Source organism: Neovison vison, chromosome 2 (genome assembly GCF_020171115.1).
Source record: "Neovison vison isolate M4711 chromosome 2, ASM_NN_V1, whole genome shotgun sequence".
In the NCBI taxonomy this organism is placed as follows: domain Eukaryota; kingdom Metazoa; phylum Chordata; class Mammalia; order Carnivora; family Mustelidae; genus Neogale; species Neogale vison.
The window spans coordinates 229,254,399-229,271,190 of record NC_058092.1 but is presented as its reverse complement, the minus strand read 5'-3'; the positions used below and the strand labels follow the sequence as shown (position 1 = coordinate 229,271,190).

At 41.8% G+C, this 16,792-nt stretch overlaps 1 protein-coding gene across 3 annotated transcripts in view; it reads right to left on the bottom strand.

Moving 5' to 3' along the window:
* LOC122901168 (SEC23 interacting protein) overlaps window positions 1-16,584 on the bottom strand; it is a 40,473-nt gene extending 23,889 nt beyond the window's left edge. For all 3 annotated transcript variants that reach the window (XM_044240633.1, XM_044240634.1, XM_044240635.1), the window contains exons 1-6: window positions 16,365-16,584; window positions 12,590-13,119; window positions 9,274-9,496; window positions 7,621-7,814; window positions 2,932-3,021; window positions 1,312-1,432 (exon numbers count right to left, since the gene is read on the bottom strand). In XM_044240633.1, the coding sequence (XP_044096568.1) occupies window positions 1,312-1,432; window positions 2,932-3,021; window positions 7,621-7,814; window positions 9,274-9,496; window positions 12,590-13,119; window positions 16,365-16,527 (1,321 nt within the window). In that variant the 5' untranslated portion in view covers window positions 16,528-16,584. The remainder of the gene's footprint in view (window positions 1-1,311; window positions 1,433-2,931; window positions 3,022-7,620; window positions 7,815-9,273; window positions 9,497-12,589; window positions 13,120-16,364) is intronic.
* Between the last annotated feature and the right edge of the window lie 208 nt (window positions 16,585-16,792).

The window sequence follows — 16,792 nt, the reverse complement described above, 5'->3', positions numbered from 1 at the left end:
TACATACATACACACAACCTGGGAAACTGTTTGGGTTTTCGTATTTGAGTAACAATATTCTAAATATCCCTTTTGTCACCACAAAATGGGCAAAGAAACTGAAGGCTCTTCAAGCTAATAAGCTTCGTTACTCTCCATGAAATGAGAAGAACAAACTCAAGGTCCATCTTGGCAAATAACAGTGAACTAGACCGAGAGATGGAGGAAGCACGCCACCTCTGATCCCAGAGGCTCTGAGCACATGATAACCAGCAGTTTTGAACCTACCGAGGCTCCATAACCTTCGTGATTTTTTCAGAACTCCCCAGGAGACTAAGCCCCACATGGAGAAGCAATATGCCAACACAGAACTTTAGAATATTTCCCCCAATGGGGTGCCTGGCAGGCTCAGTCAGAAGAGCATGCGACTCCTGATCCTGGGGTCATGAGTTCGAGCCCCACACGGAGTGTAGAGATTACTTAAATAAATAAATGAGTAAAGTATTTTCCCCAAATCCTTCCCTTTCCCTATATAATATACGTCCTACAGACTGCAACATCTTCAAGTTATATATGGGAAAACCAAGATAAATCTATTATTTTACTCTGGCATATAGAAACAACTACAGTTCAATCTATTTTACTCTGGTTATTTTGTTCACATTCATAATATGAGAACACTTACTTATATTTGTAATTTCATAAAACAATGAAACAAAAATGAAATCCGTAATTGTCAAAATAAAATCTGTATCTTCAATGGTGTAACAGGAGAAACCAAAGCCCATACACTGGAGCACTGGTTGCCCAAATAGGCCAAATCCGGCTCACCACCTGATTTTTACGAAGCTTTACTGAAACACGGCTATGCTCATTTGTTTACAGTCCATCTACAGACGCTTTCACACTACACTGGCAGAGCTGAACAGATGCAGCAAAGTCCATAGGGCCTCAAATATTTACTGCATGGCCCTTAACAGAAAAAGTCTGCCACCTTTCCCACTGCAGGAATACACACGAGACGAGACATGACCACAAAAGCCCCCAAATATTGCCAAAAGCCTAGTTTCAACCAGCAAAGCGCTTCTTCAGAACAATATATCTTTTAGAATCTATGTCACATAGTTTGTATATCTTCAACAGAATTCTAAATTTTAAAATAAACAGATATAAAGGTAACAGGAAAAAAAGAAAGATATAGGCCAGCCTGGCTGATTTCTGCATGTTATGGCAGGTAGGCCTAAGAAATGCTTATTTTTTTGTGTCCGTAATAAATGATGCTAATATAGAGGAGTCTAAAAGTGACCTTGGCCCTAAACAACCTATACGCACCGTCAGGAATCTCATCAAGGTTATCATCAATTCCACGCTTCACAACCCTGGGCCTCGTCTGTCCATCTTGTGTGGTTCCCCATTCATCTGGCACTGATGAAGGCTGGAACTGAACAATAACCTTCAGGACAGGACAGAAAGATTATGAAGACCTCATGAGCATATTGACTTCCATGACAGGCTAAATAAATTACTTCAATACATAATTATTTCATAGTATCAACAGTTACAAGTCTAGTACTAGTAGTATTCTCCCAAAACAATTTTGTAACAATCCTGCTAGGATTCACATTAACCATTAAAACTAGGCAACTCAATACCATCACTTCCAATGCTTACACTGGAAAATACTACAACTAAATCAGAAGCAGTACACCTTAAAAACATAACATAAAAATCCAGGTTTACATATAACAAATTAAGAAAAATTACCTAGAATGGAGGAATCTTCATCTTACAAAAATATTTAAGGCGTAATTCTTTAAGTAGCAAGATTCCCAATTAATGTAGTAATACGATTTCAATGCCAAAAACTGATTTACCCACCACTTCTTAGGAAAAAATATATTCTGTTAAATCAACTAAATTTAGTCGCAAGTCACACAGTAATTTTTCTACTAAAAAAAAAGGAGGCATGCAAGATGGTATGCAAAGTTTTGTGTCTGCATCAAAAACAAATAAAAACATAAGTTAAAAGTAATTACCATCAGGGGGAGAAATGGGAAATGCAGAGGTGAGAGGCTTTTATTTTTTATTTGACCCCTTTTTATACTGTTTAAATTCTGTTGGCACATAAATGTTTTTACTTCAGTATCAGTAAGAACTACAGAAGTGATGACATTAAAATTACTTTCGTTTTCTTGTATACTTCTCTGACATAAATAGCCTATGTTCTGAAAAATTACTATATGCCAAGCACTGTGCTAGACGTTTTTGTATAAAATTACTTCATTTTATCTAAAATATGACCCTGGAAGGTACTTACTACATGTGAGGAACCTGGGACTCAGAGTGATTAGTATGGTAAATGAAAGAACACCCCGAATTAGTATCTTTAAAAAAACCTAGTTCATGGAGACAACACAAGAAAAGGAAGGACATTATTTTTAAAAGTCGAAACAAACCACCATCAAGGGTAGGATGGACAAACCATGGCCTCCAAACCGAATGTGAGCTACCGCCTGTATCAATAAGGTTTTACTACACTAGACACACCCCCTGCTTCATATATTATCTGCAGCTGCTTTCAGGCTACAGCGGCGCGCCGACAGCTGCAACAGAGATCGTACAGCCTATGAAGAAGTAAATATTTACTCTCCCGCCCTTGACAGAAAAAGCCTGCTGACCTCTGCTCAAGTGCAAACATTTATCAAACAACTTCAGTGGTGCATAATGAGCTTCAGCCAACACGCTGCCATAAGCAGAAACTTCATGAGAAAAATTTAAATTTTATTTTTGTTTCTGTGATCAATGTAAACTATGGCAAGCTTTTAAAAACAATGCACTTCTTATAAATGCATCCCTACAAAAGTTAATTAAGATGAACATGTATCAACCACATTCAGCAAAATCATTATTAAAATGAACTTAACGTTTTAATATCTTAAACAATAACATTACCTTTGGATTGTGCATAACGATTGTCTCTCCACTTGGGAACTCTAATCTACGGTGCCACTGATTTGTGGTTACTGCTTTTTTATATTCAGCCTAAAATAATGGAAACATAATCCAGTAAAATAAATTTATACCATATTGAGAAAAAGTGAGGAACAAAGTATAACTATGATGATAATAAAAATCACGTAACAGAGGCTCTCATGTACTAATTGCCACACTTGACAGTCACTTTATATAGGTTACTCTCAATCACTCCTAAATAAGATTATCCCCATTATATAGAGGAGAAAACAAAGGTCTACAGAGCCTGTTAGTATCCTAGAGCAATGGTAACAAAGTATCACAAACTGAATGGCTTTGCAAACAGAAAAGTATTGTCTCACAGTTGTGGAGGCTAGAAGTCTGAAGTCAAGTGTCAGCGGGCCATGTCCCTCAGGATCCTACAGGGAACTCTTCCTTGCCTCTTCCTAGCTTCTGGTGGTTTACCAGCAATCTTTAGTGTCCTCTGGCTTACAGAGGCAACCCTCCCATTCTCTACTTTCACAGGGTATGACACCAAGTCCTATTGGATGAGGGGCCCACCCTTCTCCAGAATGATCTCATCTTAGCTAATTACATCTGCAATCACCCTATTTCCAGGTCAGATCACATTCAGAGGCACTAGGGCTAGGACTTTAACACATCTTCTGGAGGCTGCAAAGGACGACACAATTCAATGCCTAGTCCGCAAGTTCACAGCGGCACAAGATCGCACACCGTGAGGAGCGCGGGAGAACTGCAGCTCGCTCCCACCCTCAACTTTCTGACTCCAAAGACAGAACTGTTGAGGGGCGCCGGGGTGGCTCAGTCAGTTAAGCACCTGTCTTTGGCTCAGGTCGTGAAGGTCCTGGGATTGAGCCCCACATCAGACTCCTCGCTCAGTGGGGAGCCTGCTTCTCTGCCTGCTGCTCCCCCTGCTTGGGCTCTCTCTCCCTGTCAAATAAATAAATCCTTATAAAAAAAAAAAAAAAAGGGCTGTTAACTATTTTCTTACTCTTCCTCTAGATATAGTATTCTGCTTCCAACAAGGGAAAAAAAAAGCCTGAGGGCCTCTTGGAGAGAGACTCAAGATGAGGTAATGCGGAACCGCTGCCACACCCACTGTCTGAATTTTTTTTTAAATTATTAACAATGATTATTTGACAATCATGTCAAAATAGACGAGTTTCTTTTTGTCTCCTGGACAGTCACTGATTAATGCCTCCCCTCCATCAGCCTCTACCCCTTTGACTCTTCCTCACTTGGCTTTTTGTAATTTTTACCATATTTACTTATAATTTTTAAAAGCAAGATTACAAATAAAAATGTTTAAAGAAAGAAGTTTCACTATCTTAAGAATTCTTTGCACTTTTACATACCCCCTTTCAGTCCACAGATTTAGAATAAATGTTGTCTGGTAGTGCCAAGTTTCCACGTGGCATTCTTTTAAAGGGTCTTGGTTATTCTTGACACTTTGACCCTCCATATACAATTCAGGAGCAGTTTACAAATTTTACCTTAAAAACTCTGATGTCATTTTGATTGGGATTGCATACAATTGATAAAATAATTTGGGAAGAACTGACATCTTAACTGTGCATCTGTGAACATACTTAGCTGCACTTCTTGAGATCACCTTTTATTTCAATTGTTTTACAGTTTGTGAACTTGTTTCCACAAGTTCCCACAGGTATTTGTCAGAAGTTTTCCTACATAGCCTATAGTTTTGTTAGTGTTATAAATAGCATCTTCCTCTTTTTATTATGGGTGCTAGTTTTTTTCTTTCTTTCTTTCCTTTCTTCCTTTCTTTTTTTAAATGTAAGCTCCATGCCCAGTGTGGGGCTCGAACTCACGGCCCTGAGATCAAGAGTCACACACTTTACCAACTGGGCCAGCCAGGCACCTCCGTCTAGTGAGTTATTTCTATTATATAGGAATGCCATTAATTGGTATATGTTGATTTTATACCTACAGACTTGCAGTGCTAATGGTATTTCTAAAAATTCTCCCAACTTTCTATGTACCTAATCATGTCATCACCAGAGAGAAGGTGTTTTCTGTTTCAAACTCCTGTTTTGTCTCAGTGCTCCGATAGTGCAGGATCACCTCCACGATCTTGAGAAATGTCTGCTTCTCTTCTTCTCATCGGCCTTCTCATCTCCTAACCTCCTCCGCATCTTCCCTGATCCGGTTTAAGCACCATGAAAGATGCTGAAGAGAAGCTAAGATCTCCCGAGATTCCGAAGAGCCGGCTGCTGCGGCGATGGCCAGTCCCTGGACAGCCGCCCCGCCGCCCTCCAGGCCTGAGTTATCCATTTGCAACACAGCTGAGATGAAGTGAATCCGCTGAGATAAAACTGCTTAGACTTTATACTTAGACTATGTGCCTTAGCTTCAAAATAACAGGACTAAACTTGGGATGTTACACCTTCAGTAGGGTCCTACCAGAGAGACCAAAAATTATAGAATTATAGCATACATTTGCTTAATAATTTCGGTCTGAAATTATGCAACAGATATCAGCATTCTTTTACACATTTTTTTTTTCCTCATTCAAATAACTAAGATTATGTTTTAGGAGAATGGTGCCTCCTGGTACATGATATTTCCAAGAACAAAATTAATTTAATGCCTTGTTTTCAGTCTTTGCTCTTCTTACCTGGGTTCTGACTCTGCTCCGTATCAGTGTTTTTCAAACTGCGCATGATGATGAGTAACAGATTATAAAATGAGTGTTTCAGATGAAACAGAACATATCAGAGCAGCACCCGGTAAGTCTAAGTACTGCTCTACAGGCCTTTGTTTTTAGTGGTGTGTGAGAGAAGGCTGACGCAGCTCACAAGCACGCGACGCAACTCTCCCCACTGTGGCTACTAGCGTCCTGTGGGTAGCTCAAAGCTGGCCATGGAGGGAGTATGTGTATCATGGAAACCAGCAAATTCTATAAATTTATAGAATTCTATAAACTCTATAAATTCCCCAGAGTCTGTTACCACACATGACTATTTCTGATAATTAAATATACGTGTGTGCATGTGTGTATATAAAATACGTATACTAAATTTTAATGTCAAATGTATTTTTTACTATAGCTTGAAACAAAAAAAATGTGAACCCTGTGCTCTCAACAAGTTTCTTTTCCAATTTACTTTCCTCAACTAACCTCTGTCTTACTTTAGGCCGACATTTACCTTTCAGTGTCAGTTTGGTTATAAAACTGTTTTTCAGAGTCACTATTATAGAGATTAGTATTTCCAGAACAGGTACAATTGATAATACCTAAGAAATGCATTTATAGGAGTGCCTGTGTGGCTCAGCAGGTAAAGCATCAGGGTTTGGTTCAGGTCATGATCTTGGGTCCTGGGATCAGGCCCCATGCCAAGCTCCCTGATCAGCAGGGAGTCTGCTTCTCCCTCTGCCCCTTCCCCTGCTCATTCTCTCTCTATAAAAAAAATAAATAAAATCCCTTTAAAAAATGCATTTATAATTATTTTTAAAAAAGAAAATATGCCACAAGAAATCTACACTATTATGTTAGAAAAAATATATATATATATATGGATAGATAACTGTCAAAGAAAATATTTTTTAAATATAAGGGTTCAATATGAAAGGATGACATTAATTTTCTTCTTATCTCTATTAAATATTACATCAAGCACAACAAAAATTTAATAATAGCCGCTAAACTTGACTGTCAGCTCCTAACAAAACATAAAATCTAGTCCTTACTTGAAGCTATTCAAAATATGAACTAGGGAAGGTTAACATTTTAGAGGCCCCTTTTACCGATAACATAGTATTATTTTAATGTTTTCTGTTAGAACAGGTTATCTAAGTTTTAATAACTACAACATTAAACAATAGTAACTACAGTGTTCTGTATCTCACTTCCATGTATGCAAACTGAATTCACCTAACTTATTTCAAACATTTAATTCAACCACGAAGTAGACTAATCATAAGAAATTAACACAATTATGTAAAACATTAGCCAGTAGTTTCAGAATGGCTAGTAAATCTTGAGACAGGTGTTCCTATTCTGTTTTCTACTTATTTTCAAAAATCAGAAGTTAAACTCTAGCCTTTTACTGAACAGTAATTTGAAAAGCATCCAAATGCTTGGCAATTGCTGTTAACAACAGATCCCGGCAGACTAAGTTGATTTTAAGGTTTGCTATGAGTACCTTTTTAGATTTGTGATGCGTCCCTGAAAAACAGTCTATCTTCAGACAGGGAGGCCACGATTAGCATCTCATGAACAACAGCACCCCTTCAAAAGCAATGCTCTTGTGAACAGGATCAAAACAAGCTCTTAGCAATTAAACCAGCTCTCAGGGCACCTGGGTGGCTCAGTCGGTTAAGCTACTGATTCATGATTTCGGTTCAGGTCACGATCTCCGGGTTCTGGGATCAGGTCATGATCTCAGGGTTCTGGGATCAAGCCCCAAGTCAAGCTCCACGCTCAGCAGGGAGTCTACTTGAGATTCTCTCCCTCTGCCCCTCCCTCACACACACGTATGTGCACATTCTCTCTCTCCCCCTGCTCTAAAATAATTCTTTAAAAAAAAATAAAGTCGGTTCCATTGTGAGTGGTGTTGTAGGAGGCTCCAATATATACAAGGGCCTATGTTTTTTAAAGAAATGGGTAAAGGAAATAAGCCCACATACCTCTAGTTTTTCACTGAACTCCTCTGTATAGGGAATAAATCTGCTGTCCGTGTCCCCTTTGTAGAACCAAGTACAGCGTCTCACTTCAGCGGGCTCCTCCTCCCAGTACACAGCCTTCCTCACTCGGTCATAGAGATACACGTCATAGCGCCCTCCATCTGTGCCTAGAACCACGCTCTCGGGGTCTGGCTGGACTAAGGCACAAAGTTCACATTTTAACCCAAAAGTAACAAGGCATGTTAAAAAGTAATAAATAATGAATATGGTGATTGGCTGATCCTAAAAGACAACTAAGTTCATTTTTGTTTAAAAACATAATTTTAAGATGAATTTGTGCTATCCAAAATTAGGACTCTTCTTAACTGAAGAAAAAAATAGCCAGAGCAAAGTTTTAAAACATCATCATTTAAGGGGCTCCTGGATGGCTCAGCTGGTAAAGCCTCTGCCTTCAGCTCAGGTCATGATCCCAGGGTCCCGGGACTCAGTCCTGCATTGGGCTCCTTGCTCAGTAGGGAGTCGCTTCTCCCTCTCCCTCTAGTCCCCACCCAGCTTGTAGGCGTGCACATGCACACGTGTTCTCTCAAATAAATAAAATCTTTAAAAAAAAAAAATGACCATTTAAAAAAAAATCATAAAATAATTCAAATAACTGCCAGGTTTTCTTTTTTTAATCAAAGCAGCAATGCTCCATAAAGTATATTTCTAGGGAGTATTAACAAGTGACTTTTTTTTAAAGATTTTATTTATTTGTTCGACAGAGATCACAAGTAGGCAGAGAGGCAGGCAGGGCGGGGAGGGGGGGGAAGCAGGCTCCCTGTCGAGCAGAGAGCCTGATGCAGGGCTTGATCCCAGGACCCTGGGATCATGACCTGAGCCGAAGGCAGAGGCTTTAATCCACTGAGCCACCCAGGCACCCCTAACAAGTGATTTTTAAGTCCCATGATGAATTATCAGGATAGAGATGCCTGGGTGGTGAAGTCGGTTAAACATCTGACCTCAGCTCGGGTCATAATCCGAGGCTTCTGGGATCAAGTCCAGCATCAGGCTCCTTGCTTAAGCATGGAACCTGCTTCTCCCTCTGCCTACCACTCCCCCTACTTGTGCCCATGCTCTATTTCTGACAAATAAATAAATAAAATCTTAAAAAAAAAAAAAAAAGAAAAAAGAAAATATCATCAGGATAAATACACATATTTCTATACTCCCAATTCTCAGAGAGCCTTAAGACTACAGTGCACTATCTCAAAAGGTGAATGGGGTTAAATCATTTCCAAAACTCACCTGACCACAGAACACTTTTCAGAGCATCTTCAGGAACAAGAGTTCCAAAGATGTTTTATAAATGCCCAATAGCTACAAATGAATAAGGGAAATAGAAAAATTGACACCCACATTATGTGAACTAGTCTATTTCTCTAACTTAAAACACCTTTAAACAAAGAAAAAAATTATTAAAACATTTCTTTAAAAACCTTGCTCAAATAACTCAGGACTTGCGTTCATATCACTGTCTGAAGGTACGGAGTCTGGTGGAGTCTACAGGGACTACTAAGGAATTTGACATTCACAAAAAATAAGCCGTGGATAAATACTCTTTATTTCTGTTCTTCCTAAAATCACCATACAAATGTATCGTACGTGATCAGTACTTACCTGAGTTATAGATTTCTTCAAGATTCGAAGAGTCAAACATACTGAAAGGCATCCATAGTTGTTTGTATTCTACCTCCTTGCAGTAAAACCAGTGGGGCTGAACAGGTTCATACTGGTTTTGAAGTAGAAAAGGAGACGGCGCTTGCACAGGGGGACCTGCTGGTCTAGCCAGGGCCTGCTGCTGCGTTGGAGGGGTCAACCCTGATGGCACTGAGGGAGGAATCTGGAGGACACAAAAAAAGTTAGAGAACTATGATGTTTGTCCCAGGAAACAATTCCATATATGCCCCGGACCCAAAGTGACATTAGTAATGATTACCCTACATGTATTTCTAGACAACTGTTTCATTTAATAACTAGGCCTGAAAGCAACTAAAATTGTTTTATAAATCTAACAAAATCCAATACCATCTTATTTTTTTTTTAAAGATTTTATTTATTTATTTAAAGATTTTTATTTATTTATTTGACAGAGAGAGATCACAAGTAGACGGAGAGGCAGGCAGAGAGAGAGAGAGGGAAGCAGGCTCCCTGCCGAGCAGAGAGCCCGATGCGGGACTCGATCCCAGGACCCTGAGATCATGACCTGAGCCGAAGGCAGCGGCTTAACCCACTGAGCCACCCAGGCGCCCCAACACCATCTTAAAAGTAAACTGGGCTTTCTCAAACTCAGGGCAAAGTAAATTAGCACCTTCACAGAAATCAACCTAGCAGTGTGTCTTCTACGATTTAGTAAATCTTTATAACGTGCACATTCCTTGACCCCACCATTCCATTTCTTAGAACTCATCCTAAAGATTTAACTAAAAAACAAGCAAAAATTTACCTATAACGATGTACACAACAGGTCATTTATAACAGAAAGTCACTGGACACAATCTAAGTGTCTTACAGAAGGGCGCCTGGGTGGCTTAGTCAGTTAAGCATCTGCCTTTGGCTCAGGTCATGATCCCAGAGTCCTGGGATGGAGCCCCGCATTGGGCTCCCTGCTCCGTGAGAAGCCTGCTTCTCCCCTTTCCACTCTTGTGTTCCCCTGCTTGTGTTCCTTCTCCCCTCACTGTGTCTCTGTCAAATAAATAAAATCTTCAAAGAAAAACAGTCTTCTAGAGACCTGATTAAATAAATTATGTTACTTAAGTCCTGAAATTCTCTAGAGCCATCACAAATGTTGTAGAAAAAAAGTTAACATCTAAAAAATATGCATGGAAATATGTTTGTCTAGAAAAAATATAACAAAGACATATAACAAAATGAAAAGATGGGTTACAGAGAGACAATTTTGAATCATTTGACTTTTCTACATTTTCCAAATTTTCTGTACTGGAAATACTTTTTTTTTTTTTTTAAAGATTTTATTTATTTATCTGACAGACAGAGATCACAAGTAGGCAGAGAGGCAGGCAGAGAGAGAGGAGGAAGCAGGCTCGGAGCAGAGAGCCCGGTGCAGGGCTCAATCCCAGGACCCTGGGATCACAACCTGAGCCGAAGGCAGAGGCCTTAATCCACTGAGCCACCCAGGTGCCCATGTACTGGAAATACTTTTAAAATCAGAGTCTAACTATTTTAAAATTTTTTAATTGAAAATCATTTTGGAATGTATCAATGTTAAAGCTACTGAGGTGTTAACTGTACAGTGCTTATATGAAAGAACTTTCTTACTCTTAGAAAATACGTACAAGGGACGCCTGGGTGGCTCAGTTGGTTGAGCATCTGCCTTCAGCTCACATAATGATCCCAAGGTCCTGGGATCAAGTCCCGCAGTGGGTTCCCTGCTGAATGGGGAGTCTGCTTCTCCCTCTGCCTCTCCCCCTACCTGACTTGTGCTCTCTCTCTCTTGCACACTCTCTCAAATAAATAAATAGGATCTTAAAAAAAAAAAAAAGGAAATATGCATGAAAATATTTAGGAGTAAAGAGTCATCATGTATTCAACTGACCAAGTATTTCCCAAAACAACTGCACACATACATGGTGAGAACAGGAGAGAGAGGACGACCAAATGCGTGGGAGTGCACGTGTGCACGAGCGCCAGAACAAACGGGGTAAGATGTAATGACAGATAAACATGGGTGAAGGGTACCAGGGTGCTCTTTGTATTTTTGCAACTTTCTTTCTTCTTCTTCTTCTTTTTTTAAGATTTTATTTATTTATTTGACAGAGATCACAAGTAGGCAGAGAGGCAGAGGAAGGGAAGCAGGCTCCCTGCTGAGCAGAGAGCCTGACACGGGGCTCAATCCCAGGACCCTGGGATCATGACCCATGCTGAAGGCAGAGGCTTTAACCCACTGAGCCACCCAGGCGCCCCTTCCTTTTTTTTTTTTTTTTTTTTTTTAAGTAGACTCCATGCCTAGCACAGAGCTCAATGCAGGGCTGAAACTCACGACACTAGATCAAGACCTTAGCTGAGATCAACTGAGCCACCCAGGAATCCCTGCAACGTTCTTTTAAGTCTGAAATTACCACTTTTAAAATTCTTAAATTAGATATCTTTTCAAGAGTTTAATCAGCAAACTAGTATGTTAACTATACTGCACACTGTAATTCCAGTTATGTTCCAATATGCTGAAGTCTAACATTGCCAAGAGTTTACATGTTGAAAGGATTTAAATTAAACAATAAAACAGAGCCCATTCTCTATCCCCAAGAGAGATGTGAGGTTATACTCTAACGATAATACTGCTACCCTTGCCACACCGGGTTGGGTTCTTAATTCTTCCTTTTAATCACTTCCATTTCTTTGATTCAGGTGATTTCCCTGTGGAAGTCAGTTGAGCAATTAGCTGGGAAAAGAGCATAAGGGAATTTCATAAAATTTGCCCAATGCAAATGTTGTTCTATCACCCTCCTGAGAGAGAATCTGACTGTCTAGACCCAAACTTCATAATGTAAATAAAAGAAATTATTGGAGTAATCAATTTTTAGTTCCTGTAATTGAATGGTTTGATTAAATAGAATAATTAAAAAGTGAGAAGCTGGCAGTCTGTTCATAACTGCTTCAACGCTCACATGTCCCCAGATGACAATTATTATTGATCTCTTACACTAAAATCTGGAAATACTGACATGTAGTTAACTCATTAAAATCAAGAACTACTTCCATACACTGATAATATAAACCAATATAAGAACCATTTGACGAGCTACCTTTGAAAGAATGTTTCCTTCAAAGCATGTAGCTTACAAAGAAGGGCCTCTGAAAATAATCTGTCATCACGTTGATTATTAGAAGTGCAGCGGTTTAAAAGACATAGGCTAAGATGACAGACAGATTTAAAAAATCAGAGTGAATAGCTAGGATTTAAAAACACGTCTCCTACCGGTGGCAAAGATCCTCCAGGCATCTGGTACATCTGCATGGGGGGCCCCGGGGCTGGCGGATGGGCGGGACGGGCCGGGGTCTGGCACTGCTGCAGCTGCGGCGGAGCGATGTAAGGATTGGCCCTGCTGCTCACAGGGGTATGCCGATACGGATTGTGTCCCTGTTGGGGTGCTCCTTGCGGTGGGCTCCCAAAATTGGAAGGAGGGAGACTACCCGGCTGAGAAGGCAGGTAAGCATTCATTCCCATCTGCGAAGGTGGGGCACCATACTGAGCCTGCGAAATGGGCGGTGAACACGCATTCAACCCATCTTGGGGTCCAGCTGTAAAAGGGAGAGCAGCGGGGGACTTGGAGAATGCGGAGTGCCCAGCGGACGTTGCCACGGTCGTTAACGGGGACTGTCCAATATTCCCAAAAGGATCACTACTGCTTGACACCTGAGAGAAGTAACTAAATGTCTGTGGGGTAGACGTGTGAGCAGAAGTCTGACCGAGGAAGCTGTCCTCCTCACCGACATCCGTGGAATCCTCTGAAAGGGAACGGGAGAACAAACGGTTTAAAGGTTCGTCTCCGGCTCTGCAGAGAGGATCCAACAAGGCAGATCTAGCAACTGTACCCCATTTTATTGTTCTATTTCTGCATTACAGAAAAAAAAAAAGACGAAAACCTTTTTTTTCTTCGAAACGAAAAACTGGAAAATACGAATGAGAAACAAGAAAAAGAGGGAAAAATTAGATTTCATTCATAAGCCAACCTCTCAGAGATAATCAGTTTGGTACATGACCTTTTACATTTTTTGAATAAATATAGTTAAGTATTTATTTTGTAACTATACAAAGATCACAATTATTTGTCTAAGGATGTTTTCAAGAAGGGAAATGAAGGGCGCCTGGGTGGCTCAGTGGGTTAAGCCGCTGCCTTCGGCTCAGGTCATGATCTCAGGGTCCCGGGATCAGTCCTGCATCGGGCTCTCTGCTCAGCAGGGAGCCTGCTTCCTCCTCTCTCTCTCTGCCTGCCTCTCTGCCTACTTGTGATCTCTGTCTGTCAAATAAGTAAATAAAAATCTTTAAAAAAAAAAAAAAGGAAGGGAAATGATCTACAATTTTTATATCTCATTTTTTCCTGGTAAAAAAATAATTCAAATATTATTCTACTACCAAATTACACATAATTTTATTTCTACAGTAATAAGAAACTTAAGTGCAGATATGACTGTGTTGACAAGAAGGGTGTGTTTCAGGACTCCTACCTACTACAAAGCACTCATTGTACAAATGAACATGTGGTATTTGTATTCCCAAGGCAAAGTAGGTCAACCATTTATTGCCATCCCTAAAATCACACAGTATCACATCCAGATAACTAGCCTTTAGAGAATGTCAAATCGTGAGAAAAGTCATTTTCTAACCAAAGGAAGTTCTCTTCACTTCCCTTTGCCAAAAATGATTTTCACTGCAGGTACTGTCAACCCCAAATTATATTCTCTTCTGCCACCAAGCTGTAAAATAAAAGCCTGTTCCCTGGGACGCCTGGGGGGCTCAGTCAGCGAAGTGTCGCCTTCAGCTCAGGTCATGATCCGGGGGTCCTGGGATCGAGTCCCTCATTGGGCTCCCTGCTTCTCCCTCTCCCTCTGCCTGCTGCTCCCCCTGCTTGTGGGCGTTGTGTGTGCATGTGTGAGTGTGCGCACGCGCACACACATACACTCTCTCTCTCTCTGACAAATAAAACCTTAAAAAGAAAAAGAAAAAAGCATGTTTCCTCTACACAACCTAAAAAGTCCAGCCTCTTCTTCCTTACTCAGCTTTTATACGCCCCTACCTTAGCTTGTAGAGACTTTCCTCTCCCTCATCTTTCCTCCTCCAAGCACATGCCCTCTTATCTCCTGCTGCTGGAGGCACGGAGCCCAACAGAGGACCCACACCCAGCACACAGCACACTGTGATCCTTGCTCCCGAGTGGCCTTTCAAGCTCCAGGATCCTTCTTGACCTCTGCTGAAGGAGGACACTTGGCTCACAGAGATTCTGGCTTGAGCTTCTAGGTTGCTCCCATTATATTTCTCACACACCAATTTAACTAAGATACTCCACTATTTAAAATACTCCTCTCGGTAGTTTCTTTGTAACTAAAAATAAAATACCACCTCCTGCACAAAGCCCTTTGTCTGCTGGTTCTATTCTCATTTCAGATGTATTTCCAGCTCCCACTCTCTCTTTTCAACTCTCTGGACCTCACTTGTCTGTATTTCTCGTTTATCTCTCAACAACTTAAAACATGGAGTGGAGAAAACCTCTGTGGTGTCCTTCTTCCTTTAAGACAAATTGGGATCAGGGGACGCCTGGGTGGCTCAGTTGGTTGGACGACTACCTTCGGCTCAGGTCATGATCCTGGAGTCCCGGGATCAAGTCCCGCATCGGGCTCCCAGCTCCACGGGGAGTCTGCTCCTCTCTCTGACCTTCTCCTCACTCATGCTCTCTCTCACTGTCTCTCTCAAATAAATAAATAAAATCTTTATAAAAAAAAAAAAAGACAAATTGGGATCAACCTGATCTAAGGAACTTTTTTCTGATTAGCATCCACTCTAAATGAAATGCTGATCTCAACGTGCTGCCAGCTCACCTCAGGGGCACTTTCTAATTACACGTGGACACATTTGGTAAAGACACCCACAACTTTAATGGGCACTTGTACACTTGTGACACTCCCAACTCTGTCTCAAACCGATACTGTTCTCAGGTGTTCCAGAACCTATTACCCAACTGCTTCCTCGACACTTCTGGCAGCTCAACCACATACACCTCGAACTCAGTAAGCCTGGAAATGAATTTGTCACCTTAACCGTCTCCCTTCTTGCGCTTCTACTCCACTCTACTATCTCAACAGATGTTTGTCAACAACCAGACACTCAAATCAAAACATCTCCTAGACTCCTCCCCTCCCATCATTTCTCAATTCCTTCATTTAATCATTCAGATACTCATTCAAGAAACATCTACACAGTATCTGGAGGCAGATAAGCTTACAAACACATAACGCTAGGTGACAGACACTACACTCCGCACCTTACAAAAATCAATTCACTTCTCCTGACAGCTTTAGGAGGCTGTACAGATAAGGAAAGTGAAGCACAGAGAGGTAAAGTAACGTGCCTGAGGTCACACAGCAAGTTACCGGCAGAGCCTGGGATGGACAACAGTCTGTACTCACAAATACCATACTCTGTGTGATGCCACACAATCATTAAACAGCAATACCCCTAGACAATAATAAAGAAGTGAAAGAGTTAGGGTGAACATAGGAATGGGGGACAAGGAGAAGGAGAAAAAGCTCCTCAGACAAAGGGAAGCACTGTCTTGAAAGATGAGTACTGCATTCTGCACCTCTACTCTGCAAATATTACAAGTCTATCCCAGGAAAGGGAAGCTGTCCATCCAGGACATTCCCTACTGCATCCTAGTTGAGAAGCACTAACTTCTCTGCATTCCCTAGCACACCCGTAGGTGTTCAACAAAAATATGGGTAATGTCAGTGCCAGCGTGGAGCGGCCAGCCTTCGGGACAGAGGGCTCCTTGGACGAAGAGCAAGCCTCCTGATCTAGCCCCCGCTTGGGATATCTCAAAGCCCCCGAGCCACTCAAACCTGGTCGCTGATGGCCCTGGCAAGCTACCCGGAGTCGGGTACACACGAAGGAAAACCTCCCACCCGGCCCTCGTCGCCCCACGCCCCCCGCCCGCCTCCCCACACACACTCGTCCCACCGGATTCCCCTCTCCCTACCTCCGGGCAGGAGCAAGGAGGCCGAGGCAGCAGCGGCTTGGGTGACTGGGATGAAGGGCACGTTGAAGCTGAATTCCGTGGCCGAGGAGGAAAAAAGTAAGTTAGTGCCCGATGAGGAGGTGCTGGCGGGACCGCCGCCTCCGTTAGGTTTCCTCTCGGCCATGGCTGCCGCCCACCGTCCGTTACACGTCTCCTGGAAGCCGGTGCACTACCACCGGCCGGAAACCGGTCACACTCGGGGCCAACACACTTCCGCACTTGCGCACAAGGCCCGGAACTCCCGGACGCTGATCAGCCTCCTTCCCTTCCTCTGGAAAGCGCCGCCCGAAAGCAACATGGCGGCGCTAGCTTCAAGCCCGAGTCCTAGCACGTAATACTCCCCGGTGCTGCCGGGGCGGAGGCTGGGGCTGGAGCGTGGGAGTAGCGGC